Genomic DNA, 18,244 nt, shown 5'->3' with positions numbered 1-18,244 from the left:
GTGCAATCATATGAAAAATGTAGTAAGTTTACCCTTGAATCTGAATTGAAGGCTGCAACAATAACAAAAAACAGCTCAGCCACCAAGGGGAGGGGCATTATGACGTGATTACATGGCTTAAGCTAAAAAATTGCTCAAAATTGCATTTCTGTGTATTTCTTTGATCAAACCGTGAATCAGGAGCAGACGAAAACATCCCTTTTGAAAATGAGCTTATGTGCTCCCTGCTCTAAGCTCTTAGCAACGGGGAGGGGAATTGGCGGCGGGGTTCCTCAGGTCCTATTTTTGTTTTTACTTGTCCTGTCCAGTAACTGAGCGAATAGGCCTCATGTGTTTGGACAGATTGTACTGTTGCAAGAGGAAGTTATAAATCTTCAGTCACATTTGGTGCATATTTGTATAAACCCTTTTTGTATTTGAGGCTAAACTTTATTAATACCAGCATTAATTAGTTTGTATAGATTTCTTGTTGGACCGGACAGAAAAGAAAAGAGAGAAGGAGAGAGTGAGATGTTAAAAATGGGGGATAAGGTTACAAAAGAAAAAGGAAGAAAAAAGGGGGTTAAGGAAGTTTGAGGATGATTAACACAAAGGTTGTTGGAGGTTTGTCATTATGTCAGGTCAGGTTAGATGTCAAAGGGTGGGGCCTGTCCACAGACTGAAATAATACAAACATACCTACCTGTTGGCTCCAAAAATGCTCACACACAAATGTCCACACGTTCACCACGCAACTACACATACTTATGCTCACAAACAAACACGTTTCAGGCATATCCTTCTGTCACAAAAAGCTGATTCGCTGTGACGACTTCTGAAGGGAAAAGCCAAAAGATAAAGAAGAATATACGGTGAGCTGACACCTGTGCTCAGGTGAGTGTTTGTGTTCTTCTGTGGAGGATGATGGAATGTAAAAAGTGGGGGAAGTGCTCGGTCACCTGCCCAATGCGACAGGCAGCCACCCTATTGGCCCTGCAGGAAGTCCAGTACAGAGCAAGGCAGGAACCTGTTTATCCACCCCTTTCACATTTTTTTAAAGAACTCATTTTAGAGTTTATATATATATTTATTTATATAGAGAGAAAAAAGATGTATATATTAAATAAAGAAAATCCAAAAAGGTACTTTAATTGGTGCTAAAACTGAAAAGGAAAAGAAAGCATAGAAGAATTTGTCTTTTTTTCCACCCTCCCATGAACTTTTTTAATGCAAGCAACAGTGCTTTTTTCTTTTTTTTCGTTTCTAATGTGAAATATATGTTTTGCTGTGAACCTACACAACAACATCATTTATAAATGTCTGTCTGTCCTGCTGCCTTCATAAATACGTATCCTGGAAAAGTTGCATTGATGTCGGACTTACTGGGTTTCCACTTATTTACATCAGTTAGGTTTCCCCCCGGTCTAAAGCCTGTCCTCTCTCCTCCCCTGTCCTTCCTCCTCCTCCTCCTCCTCCTCATTCTCCCTCTGAACACAGGCGCTCTCTCCTCCTTCCCAGGCTGCTGTCGCTCCTGCATTCGCGCTTCTCCTCACTCTTCCCCGCGCAGAAAAACATCAGAAAACGAGACAAACAGAAGAAGGGAAAGTGCCTGCTGACCACCAGGTGAACCACAACAATGACCCGCTCCTGACTAAAACTGAATGGATTAGCCAATCTATTCCGGGCTTTAATGAGATTAGAGAGTCAGCGCCGACATGGGTCGCGGCGGCGTGGTACCTTTCGTTGATCTCCTCGGGGAGCAGTCTCCCTGTCAGCTGCCCTCCGAACGTGGAAACGCCGTTTCGCACCAGGAGGATGCCGGCGGGAAATAACACAGACGCTCGGACTCACGCTCCCCCGCGCCGCACTCGTGGAGCGCAGATTCCTTGAAGTAGTCGCTGAAGTCGCAGAAGTAAAGCAGGACAGTATGAAGTACCAGAAATACATAACGGTGATGCAGATGGCCATGGGGGTGACAGCGTCCAACAAAGACTGCCTCCCCGTGAAGAGACAGCTGTGGTGAGTAGAGGGGAAGGTGCGCGCCAGGAGGGTGGGAGCGCGTGGGCTTTAAACAGACAAACAATCAAATAGCGACTCTTCACGAACAACCTTGAGATGATCCTCAGAAATGTGTTATGTAAAAATCAGTGTTCTCCAGGAAGTTGTAGGGATGCACAGCAGCTCTCTGCAGGTGGTGTTCTCTGGAAAACACAGGTTGTTTTCATGAGCATGGGCGCATCCAGAGCGAATTGGTGGTGGTGGTGGTGGTGGTGGTGGGGGGGGGGGGGGGGGGGGGTGCAATTGGAATTTTTTTTTGGGTGGTTCACCAATTTGTCTTTGTCTTTGCTGTCGTACGTCTTTAAGTTTACCCCATGTTTTGGTGAAATACAACCCTCAATGAAGGAAGTCACACATAACTAAAATGCTGTTGTTTGAGAAAGAAAAGAACAACTAATTCCACGAGGCAGAATTTCATGGAGTCAAACAAGTTTTAGAAAGTCAACTTATTCTCTTCATTTTGTATATCTTCGTTGTTTATAGATAAGTATTCTTAATTATTCTTTTTTTAAAACAGTATTTTATTACTAATAATTTAATTCTGTGGCTTTTGGTAAAACTTGAAAAAACAAAGAGAGCCTGAAAAATATAAATGTTGCTTCAAATTTGTCCGCTTTATTTATTTTACTTTACCTTTCTGTTATTTGAATGTTGAAGGCAGACAAAGTAGTGATTGGTTCAAAATCTGTCAATCAAACATTTTGAAAGTTTTCACCTGGTTCCAGCAGGAACCACATACTGTTATCAAGGCGACTTTAGAAACTTGAAAAACAGAATAACAGATGCAATGAATAAAAATTAGTATTAGCTAGAACATGTTTAAAAAATTATCAAATAGAATAAGTAATAGTCAATAGTAATAATCAATGGAAGTCTATGGCATTTTGGCGTCTTGCAGCCGGTGGGTAGCCTACTTCCTATTGCAAACCCAAGGGGACACTCAGTCTAGTTCTTTTAACGTTCAATACTCAAATGGCACATTTTTCCTTCTTCTATGACTTAAGGCTGAATAAATGCATGCTACTTCCCCCCAAAGGTGGTGCTCAGAATTGCTTTTTATAATTAAGCCAGCGCCTCAGTTTAAATTAGTGGGAACAATGTTGGTTTATTGTTAGGTTTTGCTTATTGGGCTTTGCAAACTACTAAAGATAATGCAATCTTTATGTTTCATTTGTCAAAGAGGGGGGACTTCTCTGAGGGGGGCTAGCAGTTTTCAAGTCCCCACTTAAGGGGCACCACTGTTCATAAATCAACACAAAACAGAGCTGAGCACGACACTCTGCCCCAAGAATAATTCAGCAGGACCTGCTACTCCCACCTGAAACCTTAAAGGGTCACTGGCTTCTGCTCTTTAATTCAACATGTCTCTGCGCTTACATTTGTTGTGCTGATGTGGTGAAGTTTTCTCCAGTCATCACTTATTTAGCAGCCCCATGCCATCTGCACGCAGAATGCCAGTGAAGCAAGTGGTTGACCTAACATCCAGCTATTTACTCATTGAGACATTTCATATTAATTTTTCTATACAGGAAGAATCATATTATTTTTTGCCAGCCTTTTCTTTGTTTTGTTTGTAAAACCCAACATTTCAAAATATTTGCATGGCATGAGACAAGACCTTTTTTTTTACATAAAATAAAAAAATAAAAAGCCCAAGCATAAGGTAGGTACAAATTGCTTTAGCTAAAACAAACTCACAGCTGTAATATCCTCATTTTTGCTAACAAAAATGAGTAAATAACCAGATGATTGGATAATTTATACATGACATAACAGTCTATACCAAAAAAAAATCTGACACTGTTATATTTTGTGCTCTCCAAAGTTATATCACACTGTTATATTTATCTAGTTCCTAGACTACTTCATGGGAACATTTATGGTTGGTATTTTCCCCTAGTTTGATCAATAACATTTTATTGGCAGATGACTTTTGTAAACCTCAAGATCACTTTGACTCTAAAACCAACATTGCATTTGGGATTGCATTGGATTTAGCATTGTTCTGCAGCTGTGATTTCTTCACACACTGTGAACTCTTGCATGCGCAAACATTATTAGTGAATCGGTAAAATTGTTACATGACTGCATATTTTATTTATTTAAGCAATAGAAACTGCCATTTGAAATATTTTTAACAGAACCCAGTACATTCTGTTTACGTCATATTACAACTCCTGTCATTTTGATGAGAATAGCATTCCAAAGGGAACAGAAAACCTTACCAAGGACAAAAATAACAAAACAATCCAACCTTTTACTTCTGGCATGTGAGATGTTTGACTAGATTGGTTTGGGAAATAGTTTCTCAGCTGAGCAAATAGATGAATAATTGTATTGAAATTGACTTTTTCTCTCTTCACCTCTTGCTCGGGAACAGCCAGACAGAACAAATCAACTTCAGCATACACTGCCGAGATACAGTTTTGGCTCTGAGCATTGGCAGCAGAAAGAATGCTCAACATCTCACATTCTGTGAAGATTTCAGGTTTGTTCTCATGTTTACAACATGCAAAACAAACTCAGATTTGAATCGTCTGTGAAATCGTAAAGAACAACATCTGCTATTTTGCCTGATTTGGATTATGCTTGGATTGTTTGAGTGTGTTAATTTGGATGCAAGTAACATTTTACTTGTTCTATAGTATTTATGCAATTGTTTACTGTAGTTTCCTCATAGCCACTTCTAAGACAAGATACACTAATAAAAGCAGAAACCTCAATCAAAATGAGACAATTTTTATTCAACTAATTATTTGCAAGTATGGGGCTTTTATCTATTTTTCTAATTTAAAAAAATGCCCAAAAATTTAGATTGGGGCATCTGACATCCCTGTGCTTTTGTCTGGCTGCATTCACAGGAAATGAGACATGATTCAAGATGCTGTGTTAGGATTGATCTTTGAGTAACAGGCAAGACGACAAAGCAAAGAGAGTGGGAGGAGACATAAATTAGAACAGTGAGAGGAGCCTGATTACTACTAATTGCAACTGTGCATGGATTTCAAAGTTAAGATGTATCCATTTGGCTCTTTTCCATGCTAGATTGCTTTAACACATTCATGTCACGATGCATTTGCTGTTCACTGCAAGATGTTGAAATCTGATGTAGAAAATGTGAGCTAAAGACATGGTACATGGTGGGGAAAAAAATGACATTTTCTCTTTGCTCTGACATTTTGGACATTCAAATGTAATGAAAAGTCGCCCATGTCAAGTTATATATTAGGGCGCTATTAGCACACAGTGTCTTTTACAGTACTTTCAATTTTTATTAATACAAATCTTGGTTTGCAATGCGTTTTTTTATTTTGGAGACCCTATAGGTACAATTGTTTTGTTATTTATATTCAGTCAGTCAGTAGTATTCTTTGCCCAAAGTGGGATAAGACAAAGCTCCAGGAAAGCTGTGTAGTTAAAGTTAGTATTGTTATATTTAGTATTGTCCATATGGAAACCCTTAAAGCTTTAGTCGCATGCACCTTTACAGGGGTTGACCTGTATGCGGGTTGCAGGTTTTTAGGTTGTCTAGGCGCATGGAGGGTCATAGAGAGGAGCGTCCACATCTTAAAGGGAGCGTAGGTGGGTCTTGCAGTCCTCTTGAGACTGATACGACCACCTCAAGAGACGTAATTGAAAATGGAACTTACATTTGTTATGTGTATGGTAAATGTATTGTGAAATATTTGTAGGAATAATGTAAGGTGCACAGACTTATGACGTACAGGTGATGCTGTTGTCTTGTGCACTTTTGGCAACCTCTAGTCATTGGTAAGTTACAGATCCCTTACTGACCCCGCACGGATTCCTCACTCTCTGGGTGTGCAGGTGACATGTTGCCTATAGGATGCCCAAAGGATGCCCAAAAAACAGCGCTCCGATTCTCTAATTCCTGTGGGTGTTACAATTCATTTTGGAAACAATTCAATTCATATTGTAATTTGTGATTGACGATACAATTTACTGTCAACATTGGTTCATTTTAAACAATCCGATTCACTGACCTAAAATCGATCCAGGAAAAATTCTACCAGTGTGACTCACAGATAAATACCTGAACAGTGCAGGGGAAGGTTTCCAGATACCTTGGATTCTTTGTATTTCTTATATTTCTAGATAATAAAGAGCAATTCAAATTTGTGTAAAAACCACTAAACAAGAATTAAGGCTGTTCAGGTTTTAGTTTCAGCCCACTGTTGTTTTTCCACATAAAGATAATCTAAAAGAAACATTATTAGAATGTTTTAGCACACTGTATGGTCACAAGTCTTTTCTAAATTCAAAGTGTTTCCACACTTTGGACTCGAATGATGGTTTGATATGTTTTGCTGCCATCACCTTTGTGTTGTGATGGCACTCTGTCGTTTTTATGTTATAGTAAAATAAACCTACAGTTTCTCAATCCAAACGGTATTTTTCTATATAATCAATTTATTTCATTATGCAACAATCTTATAATATAGGTCAATTCAATTCATTTCAATGTGTTGAACAACTTGCCTCAGACAGATCATTATGGTTAGATCAAAGGGATACAAATCGATTTACAAACTAATTGTTAAATCGTTATACGCCAAATAATTCAAGTCAGGTGGCACCCAAGGAGCCCGCATAGAGCATGCAAGTATCGTGTAAATAGCACTAATGGGCCCTTAGTGCGGTGCCTAGGATTTGGGGGGGGGGGGGTTAAAACGAAAAATCTGTATGGCATGTCTACGTCTCACCTACTTGACCCTTACTTTACCCTTGCATTTGTATTTACTACAACCTGTTGCTCGTAGCATACCTATAGAAAAAATGTACACACACATTTTTGGTCCAGAGACTCATCAAGCAGCCCACGACCCTCCTTTCTTGTACACCTGCGTGCCCAACACTTGTTTGCCCATTTTTCACCCTCAGACAGCCCTTATCTGGCAGTAAAGGCAGTTAGCTTACACTTCACACACCATGTTGTCTTTTTCTAGATGTGATATTGAGCGGTCAAAAGTGTTAATCTTTTGCTAATCTTGTATGGTTATCTCCTTATTTCAACAGAAAACACGCTGATCAGAAAATATTTTACATTGTAGGTACTGGCTTTTATTTTTTACCTTGACCCATAATCAAACACATTATCCAGTGTCATAATGTTTTACTTCATAACAATTTACCTTAGTATAATCCAAAGTAATCTTCCTCAACCATACTACATAATGCATGAATTGCATTAACAAACATAAATTAGACTTCAGACTTGGTAATCAAAAAATAATATAAAAAAGGTTTCTGGAAAAAAACTTTTCATTTTCATCTTTTATGCTGAACACAAGCACTCCAATATTTACTAAATGTATCAATCTGATTCCATCATGTCTGTCCGTAGTCCCTTCTGAGTAATGGTTGTGGCTGCTTGGCTACATTTTGCCGTGTCTGTCTGTGTCTTTGTTGTCATTAGAAGGAATTCCTCTCCTCCTGCATCTCAGCAGGAAGCCAGACCTCCACACATCAGCGCACATTTGCATCTCCCTTCCAAAGAGATGGCAGACATGACAGAGTTTGCATCAGGGACGTTTTCATGCAGTTTAGAGCATTTTTAAGTCAACAAAAGACAAGAATGCTTTAGCGCTACTTTACAAGTCAGTGATTACTGTCAGTGACTAACCATTGGGCCTTATAACAGCACACACAAGCAAAAGGCACAGTTTTAATTACATGAAGAATTTAAACACAATTGTTTTTAAGATTTTTTATGAGGTTTTGCTTTTCATTCTAGCAATAATAGCTTTATATCTAGGGAGAATAAAAATGGAACTTCTACTGGAACATGTCTGGTTATCTATCCTTAGGTCACACTACTGCTGTCAAATATGATGAGACTTATATTGGGGGTGCTCTGGTTTTGACACCTCTTGAGAGAGGAGGGGTGGTATGTCCGGGATCATCATATCACAGTGAAAAAGGTTGGAGACCATTAAAACAGGATTACTGCACTGCCTCAGACAACCACTTTAGGGAAGTTGAGCAACTGTGGAGCAAGTCCCTCGTTGATTTTCTCTTCACTTTCCCCAACATGGCATGGCTGTATTTATTCTCAATCATATCAGAGTCTGTGGAAGTGTGTGACATCAACTCAAGAGACTGACGAAACAGATTGTGAAGCTTGTTGAAACTTTTCTTATGAACTTTGTGTGCATCTTAGACCTCAAAAGACTACCAGTAAACAGGACTACAACAATGTTTTGACAGAACCAACTGCATTGACAAAGATGTTTGTGGGCTTTTAGTTTTAAAAAAGTCTATATAAATAAAAACATGTTTTTTCAGAGCTGTATGGAAACAGCAGGCAGCACCAAAAAAATAAAGTCTCCAAATTTAGACAAGGAAAGAAAGTCGGAACAGGTTCCAAGAAATAAAAAAAAACACTTCACCAGAGATAAAATAAGTTACAGACAGGTGTAACCTGCTGACTTTTAGTTTAGTTTAAAAAAAGTTTTGTTTAAAACCTTGTATGAAGATTTGAACTAGAGATCCATTCTGATGCAACCTGAAACCTTTTCTGCTTAGAACAATGCAAAACAGACTTTTCTTTTGTTTGGCAAAGTATTGAAACATTGTCTCAAGCAATAGATAAAAAAGTATTCAGGACTAATTGAGATGAACTGAAAGTACGTAATAAGTTAGTGGACAACCAAAGTTAGTTGCAGCCTGATCTTTAACTCCACTTCAAGACCAATTTGAAATCAAACACACCCAAAAAGACCCTCTCTGGTCATTTTTTGAGCCTATTTCAAAGCATTCTCAGTGGTCTTTTAATTACGATGTTGCCATTTTTTGCCAAAAATGGTGCAACAAAAATGTCGAGCAACATTGGAGCCATCCAGCCGTACAGTTTTGAGCCAGAGGAAGACAAAGACGTACATGGATCTATTCGTCGGATGGAGCAGACCAGGGAGCTTGTGGCCTGCCAATTGTAGCTTCAACTGCAATCTCTTTTAAACTGCGTTTTTTCTTCTGCTCCTGATTCCCAACGATTTGTATAAAGAAATACTCTAAAATGCTGAATGCTTAAGCATAATTTTCTTCTTTTATAATGAGAAAAATGTAAAAAAACAACACACATTTGGGTGGGTCTGAAAGAACCAGCGGCTCTCAAGACCACCCTTAGAAATGTTTTGTTATATTTTGCAGCTTTGCAATGCTTGATCAATTGATAGACACCAATGGTATCAAAGAGACTTATGCTTGCCTAGAGCATTTCAAAAACATTACTTTCAGCAGTCTCTGTCATTATCTGTCTATTACTGTCATCTCTCTGTTCTGGCTCATTACCTTCTTGCAAAGTTTTTGTAAATTTGTGTTTTAATGCCAACAGTAGGAGCCATTAAGCATTTTTTCTGGAGGCTACTAATTATGTTTTAAGCACCTTATTGTAAATCCTAAAACGCTTATAACTGATTCAAGTGTATCAAAACCCATATTTTACAAAGACAACGTAGCAGGGTGAGGAGTTTCTGCCCATCTGTCTGTCTAGATGTGTGTGTTTACTTGTCAGATATTGTTATTTAAATACTTTTAATCCTTTTTTTTACATAAAAATTTTTTCCTGCATGACCGACTAATGTTTTGAAACTCTTAAATTATCATTGAACTTTAAAATAAAAACTAAAACTAAGTTTTGAGTGTATCTAAAACATTTTTAGATACACTCAAAATGTATCTAAAAATTGCAAAAGTTTGATGATGATAGTAGAAGTCATTTCTAAAAGAAAAAAAAATCTCTAAATTAGAGAAAATTTTGCTAAGTGACCCAAAAATAGAAAAAAAAAACACGTGGTACTTTTAGTGATGGGAAGTTTTAGTCAGTGGGTAAAATACACTAATAAATAAACTAATATTTTTAATATTTCCTTTATTTTTGTCAAGCAGGTAAGCAATTTTCTAGTGGAAATATGTTTGACATTGATCATCAAATCTTCTAAAAGGATGAATCAAAAAAAGAGGAACTTTTGTTTTGAAGAGTAAACATTTTATATTAAAGTTATGTTAAAAAACATTTTTTTAATTCTAAAAAATGTTGCTAAACATCATGATGCCAAGCTGTCAGTTCTGCCACGAGTGTTTCTCCCAAATGTTACTCAATTTTAAAAGAGTTGGAGAGGCATCATAATGTAGAATGGCCTCACACCGAGGTAAAGAGAGATGATGAGGCGGCTTAATGGAGGCAATGATGAAACAGAACAGACTGAGACATTAAGAAAAGAGATGAGGAGGTGGCTGTGTGCCAGATGGTGTTGTGACCCGGCAAAGCACTTCACCTTTTTATTAACTAACTCATTCATCATGTTTTAAGAGCAGGTCTATCCTCTAAAAGCAACAAATATATTCATCATAGATCTTTTAGATCATATTGTTGTTATTTTATTTATTTATTTATTTTTTGCAATTTTTACTCCTAATGCTTATTTGTAAGATACAAATTGGTCATGTAGTCACAAGGATGGATCTGAAAGCATCCAAATGTCACTAAAGATCAACTTAAAGGTTCTCTAATGGATAAGGGCATTTACCAACAACGCTCAATCAATGCTTGTAATGAGTTTAGGATCATCCTTAAAAAGGAGTGATCCTCATGGCATATGCTTTAACTGGTTTTGCCTCTTCTTATGAAGCATGGGTTTAACATGCTGTTTTGTGTAGCAGCTGTCTGCTCTACTCCTTTCAACAATGACAGCCCCTGCCTTGTGTTCTTAGTCCACCTGCTCAGTGATGCATTAAGCCAACGTCCCTTCTTCTTCCACCCACCAACAAACACACAGCAGCCACTATCCTCTATAGTTACCAGCCCCCATGGGCTCCCTCCCCACTCTATTGAGGAACACACGCAAACACTCAAAAACTCTTGTCTCACCCCCTCCACCCTTCCAGTTCAACTTCTGAAGTCTACGATGCGTAATCTCAGACAAACTGACAATGCCTTGCTTTTGTTGGCTCAGCAGGAGGCTGCATCTGTCGTGAGCCGGTCAGCGTATTTTCTCTCAGACACGAAGAAAGACAATATTCGTAGCAGCTCGTAACCTAAAGAGTTTTATTCTTCATTTTGAGGCGTTTCCATCACATGTCTTTCTGTCTGCTACATGGAACAGTCCACTCATGTGTTAGTGTCTGTGTTTTTCATTCACTGTTTCTGTCCATTAGGAACTCACATGTTCTAACTTTGGCAAAATGACTGTAATCTCCTCTCAGATGGTTTATGCCACTAAAGGGAACAGATTACACAGGGTTTATTGACTTGTCGCTCTCCCACCATCCCTCCCACTCTCTGAGCATCCCCCTGGGTTTGTGTTTTTCATGATTTTGTTTATGTCGGGCAGTAGTGTGGGTAAAGTTCTGGTGTTTATTAGCCATTGACAGTTATGTCGATCTAAATATTTCAAATGAATCGCTGAAAAATCTGTATGACTTTTGTGAAGATAAGTTTTGGGGATTTGAACTTTAGATCTAGAATCAGGTAGTCTGACAGTCTTAAACTTTGAAAGTTTGAACAATGCCTCTGTCATCGTTCAGATATGCTATAATTACAACTTGTGATTATAATGCAAAGCGTTACCGTAGACAAGTAAACACTGATGGTTTTGATCATATGCTTTTTTAAAGTTTTTTTTTTTTCTTTCTTACCTTTACACACAGATAAATGTTTTTGTTACATGAAAACTTCTATTGTTTGTGAACCTTATTGGGTCCCTCATATATAGGCTTAACAAAAACAAAATGTACTGGATGATATTTTGGATGATGTCCCATGTGTCATTTTTGGTTCACTTTAAGAGGGAATCCTGTAGCAGCTATCAGAAACACGGATCAAGAGAGTAGACAGAAAAGACTTCTCACCCCCTCCACATTTCTATGAAAAGAGTGATAAATCATTGTGCTTTTCAGAGCTGATACCAATTATTACTAGTCATATTTGGTCAATAGATGAAATATGTAGCCAATTTTTGTTTGCACTTCCACTTCCAGGAAGTTGCTGGTGAGAGGGAAGTCTGGGCATCTTTGCTTAGACTCCTGCCCCCGCGACCCGGTCCCAGATGAGCAGAAGAAGAGAGATGGATGGATGGATGGATGGATGGATGGATGGATGGATGGATGGATGGATGGATGGATGGATGGATGGATGGATGGATGGATGGATGGATAGATGTTGCAGTAAAACTAGAAATATTGGCTTCAACATTTCTAATAACACAAAAACTCAAATAGCAATCCTGATATGTTCTTAAAGTCCCACTCCAACTATTTTTATCTGCTGTAAAAGCATTCCCAGTGTTCTTTTAATTATGATTATGTAGTTTTAGCCAAAAGCAAAAAGCCTGTGTCATTATCTAGGACATAGTTTCTGTGGAGCGGCAGGAGTTCATCAGAAATTTGCCTCTGGGTCGGTGCAGAAGAAAGCCTCCGCTGATATCCCGTCATCACTATGTTTACACTCTCTCCCGCTAGCTTTCAGCCCCTCAAAACCCTAAGCTAACACAATCGATACAACAAAAATGGCGAGCAATATTGAAGCTATCCAGCCGTTAAGATTTGAGCCAGATGCCAGCTCAAATTAGCAAAACTACGAAGCACATAAATCTAATTGTCTTCAAGTGGAAGTATCAGAATGGAGCGGAGCAGGGAGACTTTGGCCTGCTGATTGTAGTTTGTATGCAATAACAACAAACAACATTTTTGTCTGCTCCTGATTTAAAGATTTGAATAATGAAATACTCAGAAAAAAGGTTTTAATTTTAAATTATTTTATTTATGTCCTCCATCATGAGAAAAATGCTTCAAGAACAAAAAAAAATCACAAAAAGCACCATTTTCGTTGGAGTGAGTCTTTAAAAAAATTAAAACCTCCAATTATCAGAAAATGACTAGTATTTCTTTTAAGTTTAAACAAACAAAAATACACAGAGATCCCAGACTTAGTTCAGTTCCAGTCCATGTGCAATACGTTTAACAACAGAGACGTTAAAACTGGCTCACATCATCATGTTTTTTTAATGGCAGTGTTTGAAAGGCTTGTGGCTGGTAATGTATAAAGAAAATGATCCTACCCCTCTTTACACAAATCTATTGCAGACAACTTTAGTACACACCTAATCTAAAAATGTCATTTTCTGTGTTCTGAAATCACTCGATTACACAGAAGAACACATACTTGTTCTGCAGCTTCTCATTTTCTGTATTCGTAAATCTTAGGTTGCTTCTGTGTCATAAAACAAACCCTAATTGAGGTTTTTAGTTTAATTGTTTAACAGTGGGAGATGCAAAAAGCTAACAATGTTTACAGTAGGACATTGTTTCCTACTAACAGTAACACATGCTACTGGTAATTGTGAGATGTACACTGGGATAATGATTTTAATTTTGGGAGAGTTTTTGGTAGTGTTTTTACATTCCTCCAATATTCAATGTGCAGCTGCTCGCCTTAGTTTTTCCAAGTTTCTTCTTCTTCTTGTGTGATGAATCAAATTTGAACTTCCCAATCATTGCTCATGCAGTTTTTGCTTCTGATTGGCTCTTACCCATTTTGTGGCCTGTGTAACCAATCACATGGTCCTGGATGATGATAGAGCTGTATGTCTCAGCTGCATTTGAGTTGAAATACAGTTTTAAATTCACCTAATATCATCTAACTGGATTATTTAAAAAAAAGTAAAGAGGAAGCTGATATTAATTTATATAAAAATACCAAATATCAGATGATAAATCGGCCCAGCCATTTTATTGGGTGCCCCCCTAATAGTTATACTGTATTGATCTTCTGTGGTTTTTATTTTCAGGTGATTATTAAGGACTTAGCTGTTTCCAAAATCCATTTTCAAATAGAGTTTTGTTCACAATGCTTGTGAAGAAGAACAAATGAACACAATCACCACAACTGCATCCACTGCTGGATGGTGTAAATATATCTGAGAACAAGAGAGACAAAAAAATGTTTCATACCACAAATATACTTTTTGCATGCCATCAAAAATCTGTCATGTCATGGTGTTTCTCCTTTTGAGCCACAACAGAGCATCTTACCAATGGCCTATTACAGCCAAGAATCCCTGACATTGAGAGTTCCTATTGTCCTCCTGAAGAAATATTTTCAAAATAAGATTTGTGCAAAGGGATGGCTAGAATATTACAAAGCCGTGCTTTGAAAACATTCAATCTTTGATCATGGGTAAGATTTTAAGGCAATTGGCTAAAAATTAGATGTGTGATGAAAATAGATCTTTTATAAAAACACAAAGGAGATAAGAGTTTGCTAAACTTAGACAATGTTGCACTCATACTAAGACAATAAGCTGAATAATAAAGTCAAGCTGAATTACTTGGATCTTTCTCTGACAACTCAGTTTAATGAACTATCATACTTGTGTTCTTGCCATGTTTTTGTAACGCAGCACTTTACAGCTTTATGTTGTCAGTACACAGAGGAGAGCATTGAAGAACTCTTCCTGTCAGTGAGGTGAACAGAAGTCTGGTCCTGTTTGAAGAAGCCTTGACTTCCAAAATATGCGAGTCATACATTTTTGACCTCTGGTGGCTTTGGATTGTCACGATAAGCCATGGAAGACTGACAAGAAAGAATCCATCACTGACAGCCAAAAAAAAGAAGGACACAAAGGGGACCAACTGCTGCTTGACAGAAATTCCCCTTTTGCCTCATCTTTTCATTTTGGTTTAGATATATCTTTTTATTTGTCAGTCAAACTTCTTATTTTGCCAGGTTCCAAGACTGACATTTCTGATCTTTTTTCTTCTCTTTTGATTGTTAGGCTATAGTCTATTGTAGAATATTATACTTGATATTTTTAAACTGTCTTCTTTGGCTAATTTTTTAATTGAAAAAATATTGAAAATAACCATTAATGAACTGCTGTATCATTTTTTTTACACCTTTTGTTTTTAATAATATAACTTATGCCTTTGTTGTCTTCTTGTTTGTTTTAGGGCAATTTTAAAAATCTGTTCATAGACTGTGTATAATGTATAGCCATCATACTTATTTGGGCATTTACATTGAAAATGTAAATGACTTTTATAGAAAGAAAAAAATGCATTTTGTCATTGGTGCTTATTTATCCCCCAAAATTAAGTCCCAACTGTATGATTTACTGATTGTTCTTTTTTTTCTGTACAAGTGATAATTTGATTTTTAGCAATGAAGTAGTAGCATCTGAAAATAAGGTTTATACTGTTCCAAATTTTTAGTTTCAGACAGACAGCAGTTGAAAAAAAATCTGATTAGACAGCAAAAGTCTAAGCAAGAGCATGCATTCCTTTTTTTTTACAATTTGGATTCAATTAAATGAAACAACAACGCTTATTTGACACATTATTTCATTGGATTACCCGTTTATCAAGTACATTTAATGTGCATTTTAAGAGGTTTTTTTTTTTACCTCTGGTTCAAACCCTAAAACCCTTCAGTGTGGACTTTGTATTTTTATCGTTTATGTCTGCTTCTTTTTACTGGGCTTTTCCCACAGTCAGAATGCGTGTTTGATAAGTTAATTTGAGATTGCAGCTGGGAGAGGCTTTAGTAAACCCTTTGACCCTAACAGGAACAAAGCAAGTATAGGTAATGGATGGATGGACATTTCAAATGACTAAAAGGTAATCTCTAAACTCATTAACTTTTAAACTGAAAGTCTCAGGACGGCTTTGCCACATTGTGCTGTGCAAATTTAATGTGTTTGTATGGCTGGTGGTGTTTCTGCGTGTTTCTGTGTGGGAGAGGTGGATTTTGAAGTCAGCTCCTGCCCTGTTTGTTGCCCTTCTCGCGGCAGGGGTCAGACAGCGCTCGTGACTGTTTTCAAGCCATGTGGGATTCCTGTCTATATGCTTAATCTGGTCTGTCCATCTGTCAGGATTGTCTGGCTTTTTCCAAAGTCTTTGATCGCTAAAGATTTTCAAACTTGGCATTTCTGTCCAAGTGGCTTTTTAAAAGGCTAACAGGTCCGTCCTAGTAATGTCAAACAGTTCTTTGAAAAGTTTTTCTTGTTCTTTTTAGACTTTTTCCAAGGATGTCTTTGGCCATCCAACATGTTAGTCATGCCTTTTATTTGTCTGCTAGAAAGGGTCAGTGGGGTTATCCTGATCAAGACAATTTGTCATGCACCTCTTGTTCCCTCAAGTAGAGAGGGGGGGCCCCAGAAGCAAAATGATGCATGTTTATGGGTCACCATCACTTCCAGCTGAACAGTCAGGCATTACGAAGCAGTCTGGGCGACCTCGCAGCAGTACACTGACAAAGTCCCTCTGTCCTATGTCTTTTTAAATTATAGTCTCTTCCCTGGTTGTCTTTCATCCACCTCTGCCACTCAACAGCACTTGCCTTCAAGCTTTGTTCACCTGTTTGTTTTGTTCAAACTATTTGCCCTCATCTAGCCTTTACGTAAAATGTTTGCTTGCGTAGGACATGCTTGGTAAAAGGTTCTTGGAGAGTAGCGGTATATGAATTCATGCTGAAGGAACAAAAGTCAGTGCAGGTTTTATGGATGTTGCTTGATGAGCTGGAAGACAAATTCCCTGATGGAAGCATCCCAAGGCTTTGTGTAGTTTTCTTAGGAAAACAGTATCCTAGATGCGATTTGAAAGGCAGAAGGTCATTAAGGACAGGCTGTGAGGGGAAATGACAAGAAAAGAATGGGATCATATTGGTGTGGAAGTGTGTCTGTGTGAGTGAAAGTAGTCAATTCCTGTTGTTTTGCAGTATCATCTGATCTCCATAAGTGGGACCAGCTTTTCAATTTGAAAAGCTGTCATGATTGCTTTGAAGTCTCCTTTTGACCTCCAAAGCAAAGGTTAGCAAAATTGCTTGTTTTTGGGGGGGGGGGGATTTAATCGAGTGCTTATTTAGAACATCCACTGTGTTTTTTTAATTCTCCTTCTTTGCTGAGATCATCACAGCTGTCTGGTGTTTCCCAGAGTCATGCAACATTATGACCTTGGCTCCAAACATGCAGCGTGAGTCATATGGAAGTGTCTTCAGTGACTGGACAAGTAACGGATCCTGCCACTCATGATGTCCTACGATAAAAACTGCAAAATCATTGAGTGGTGGCAAAATTTCACAGTCAGAAAAAAATCAGCAGCGGAATGGATGCTTTAGATAAACCTAAGTAAGATAAGAACTGATTACAGCAAAATCCTGACACTGAGTACCGGTACATAAAGTGAGCTTTTTACAGGTTTGTCATACTTATCTAGACTCTGGTGTAGAATGCTAAAAACATGCACAGCTGATGACTAGATTAACCTGGACAGCATGGTCAGGAAGGAATATTTTTGCCTGCAGGACTTCTCAAATGTAGATTGCAGAACTTTTGTCTCCCCCTTCTGGTATTGAGAGTGACTGGACTGCTTAAGCATCGATGCGCGCAAAGGCAACATAGACTGTAATCCATCTTTGTTCTTGCTGACTTTGCATTCTTTTCTTTTTCTTCTTTTTGACTTAAGCGTAATCCTTTCCATGAATCCTTTCTTTGTAGAAGGAGCTCTGGAAAACTTTTTCGGACATTTCATTGGCACTTTGTGTTGACACACTCTTGTAGTTGCTGCCACTTTCTTTTGTCTTTTTTACTTTGGTTTTGGTATCAGAAATGTATTGCTGCATCTGTGGTAGTCCAACAAATGTTGACCTAAGATACCAGGTTTAAAATGTAGTTTTTCCAAGATGTAAAATTTAAAATATGACCTACTTTATCTTTTTTACTATCAGTGTTAAAGATATTTAAAAGTCACACAGTGTAGATTTGAACCAAAATCCCAATTCCCCAAATAAGTCCTTTTTTTTTAAATAAGTTTGTTAATTTGAAACAAATTTGGCTAGCTGTCTTTGATAGTGCATGCTGTTTTTATAAACATAAAAAAAATTCAAAATGATTTACATGGTAAGTTTTTTTTCTTTTGCCATAATAAGACTATATATTCTTTGCGCTTGAAAGTTATTATATATTATTTACACAAGTGGGTCTCCACCACTAAACTAATGTTATACCAAGGGAAATAACAAAGAAAGCAGTTTCTCTTTTAAATCAATCAGTCGGTCTAAATGTTGTTTATTTCTATGGGATTTTGAAAAAACATATTACAAAGCTTATAAGGCTCGGTCAGAGCGCTCCATGAGGTCTCTGCAAAAAGGATTACCACCATGAGTTGCTTTTAGTTGCCATGGTGACTTTAT

General features: G+C 37.7%; 1 protein-coding gene across 9 annotated transcripts in view; it reads left to right on the top strand.

Annotated features, from left to right (window-relative positions):
- Positions 1-1,477: 1,477 nt before the first annotated feature.
- Positions 1,478-18,244, top strand: part of LOC101166369 (tight junction protein ZO-1) — a 110,937-nt gene continuing 94,170 nt past the window's right edge. For 6 of the 9 annotated variants that reach the window (XM_020713625.2, XM_020713620.2, XM_023953427.1 and 3 more), the window contains exon 1: positions 1,479-1,998. In XM_020713625.2, the coding sequence (XP_020569284.1) occupies positions 1,907-1,998 (92 nt within the window). In that variant the 5' untranslated portion in view covers positions 1,479-1,906. Of the gene's footprint in view, positions 1,999-18,244 lie in introns of all 9 variants that reach the window. The other 3 variants (XM_011489604.3, XM_011489600.3, XM_011489598.3) reach the window with 1 other exon arrangement.

The sequence above is a fragment of the Oryzias latipes genome, chromosome 3 (genome assembly GCF_002234675.1).
Source record: "Oryzias latipes chromosome 3, ASM223467v1".
Classification (NCBI taxonomy): Eukaryota; Metazoa; Chordata; class Actinopteri; order Beloniformes; family Adrianichthyidae; genus Oryzias; species Oryzias latipes.
The sequence above is the reverse complement of the archived record's forward strand: the minus strand, read 5'-3'. Positions and strand labels throughout refer to the sequence as shown.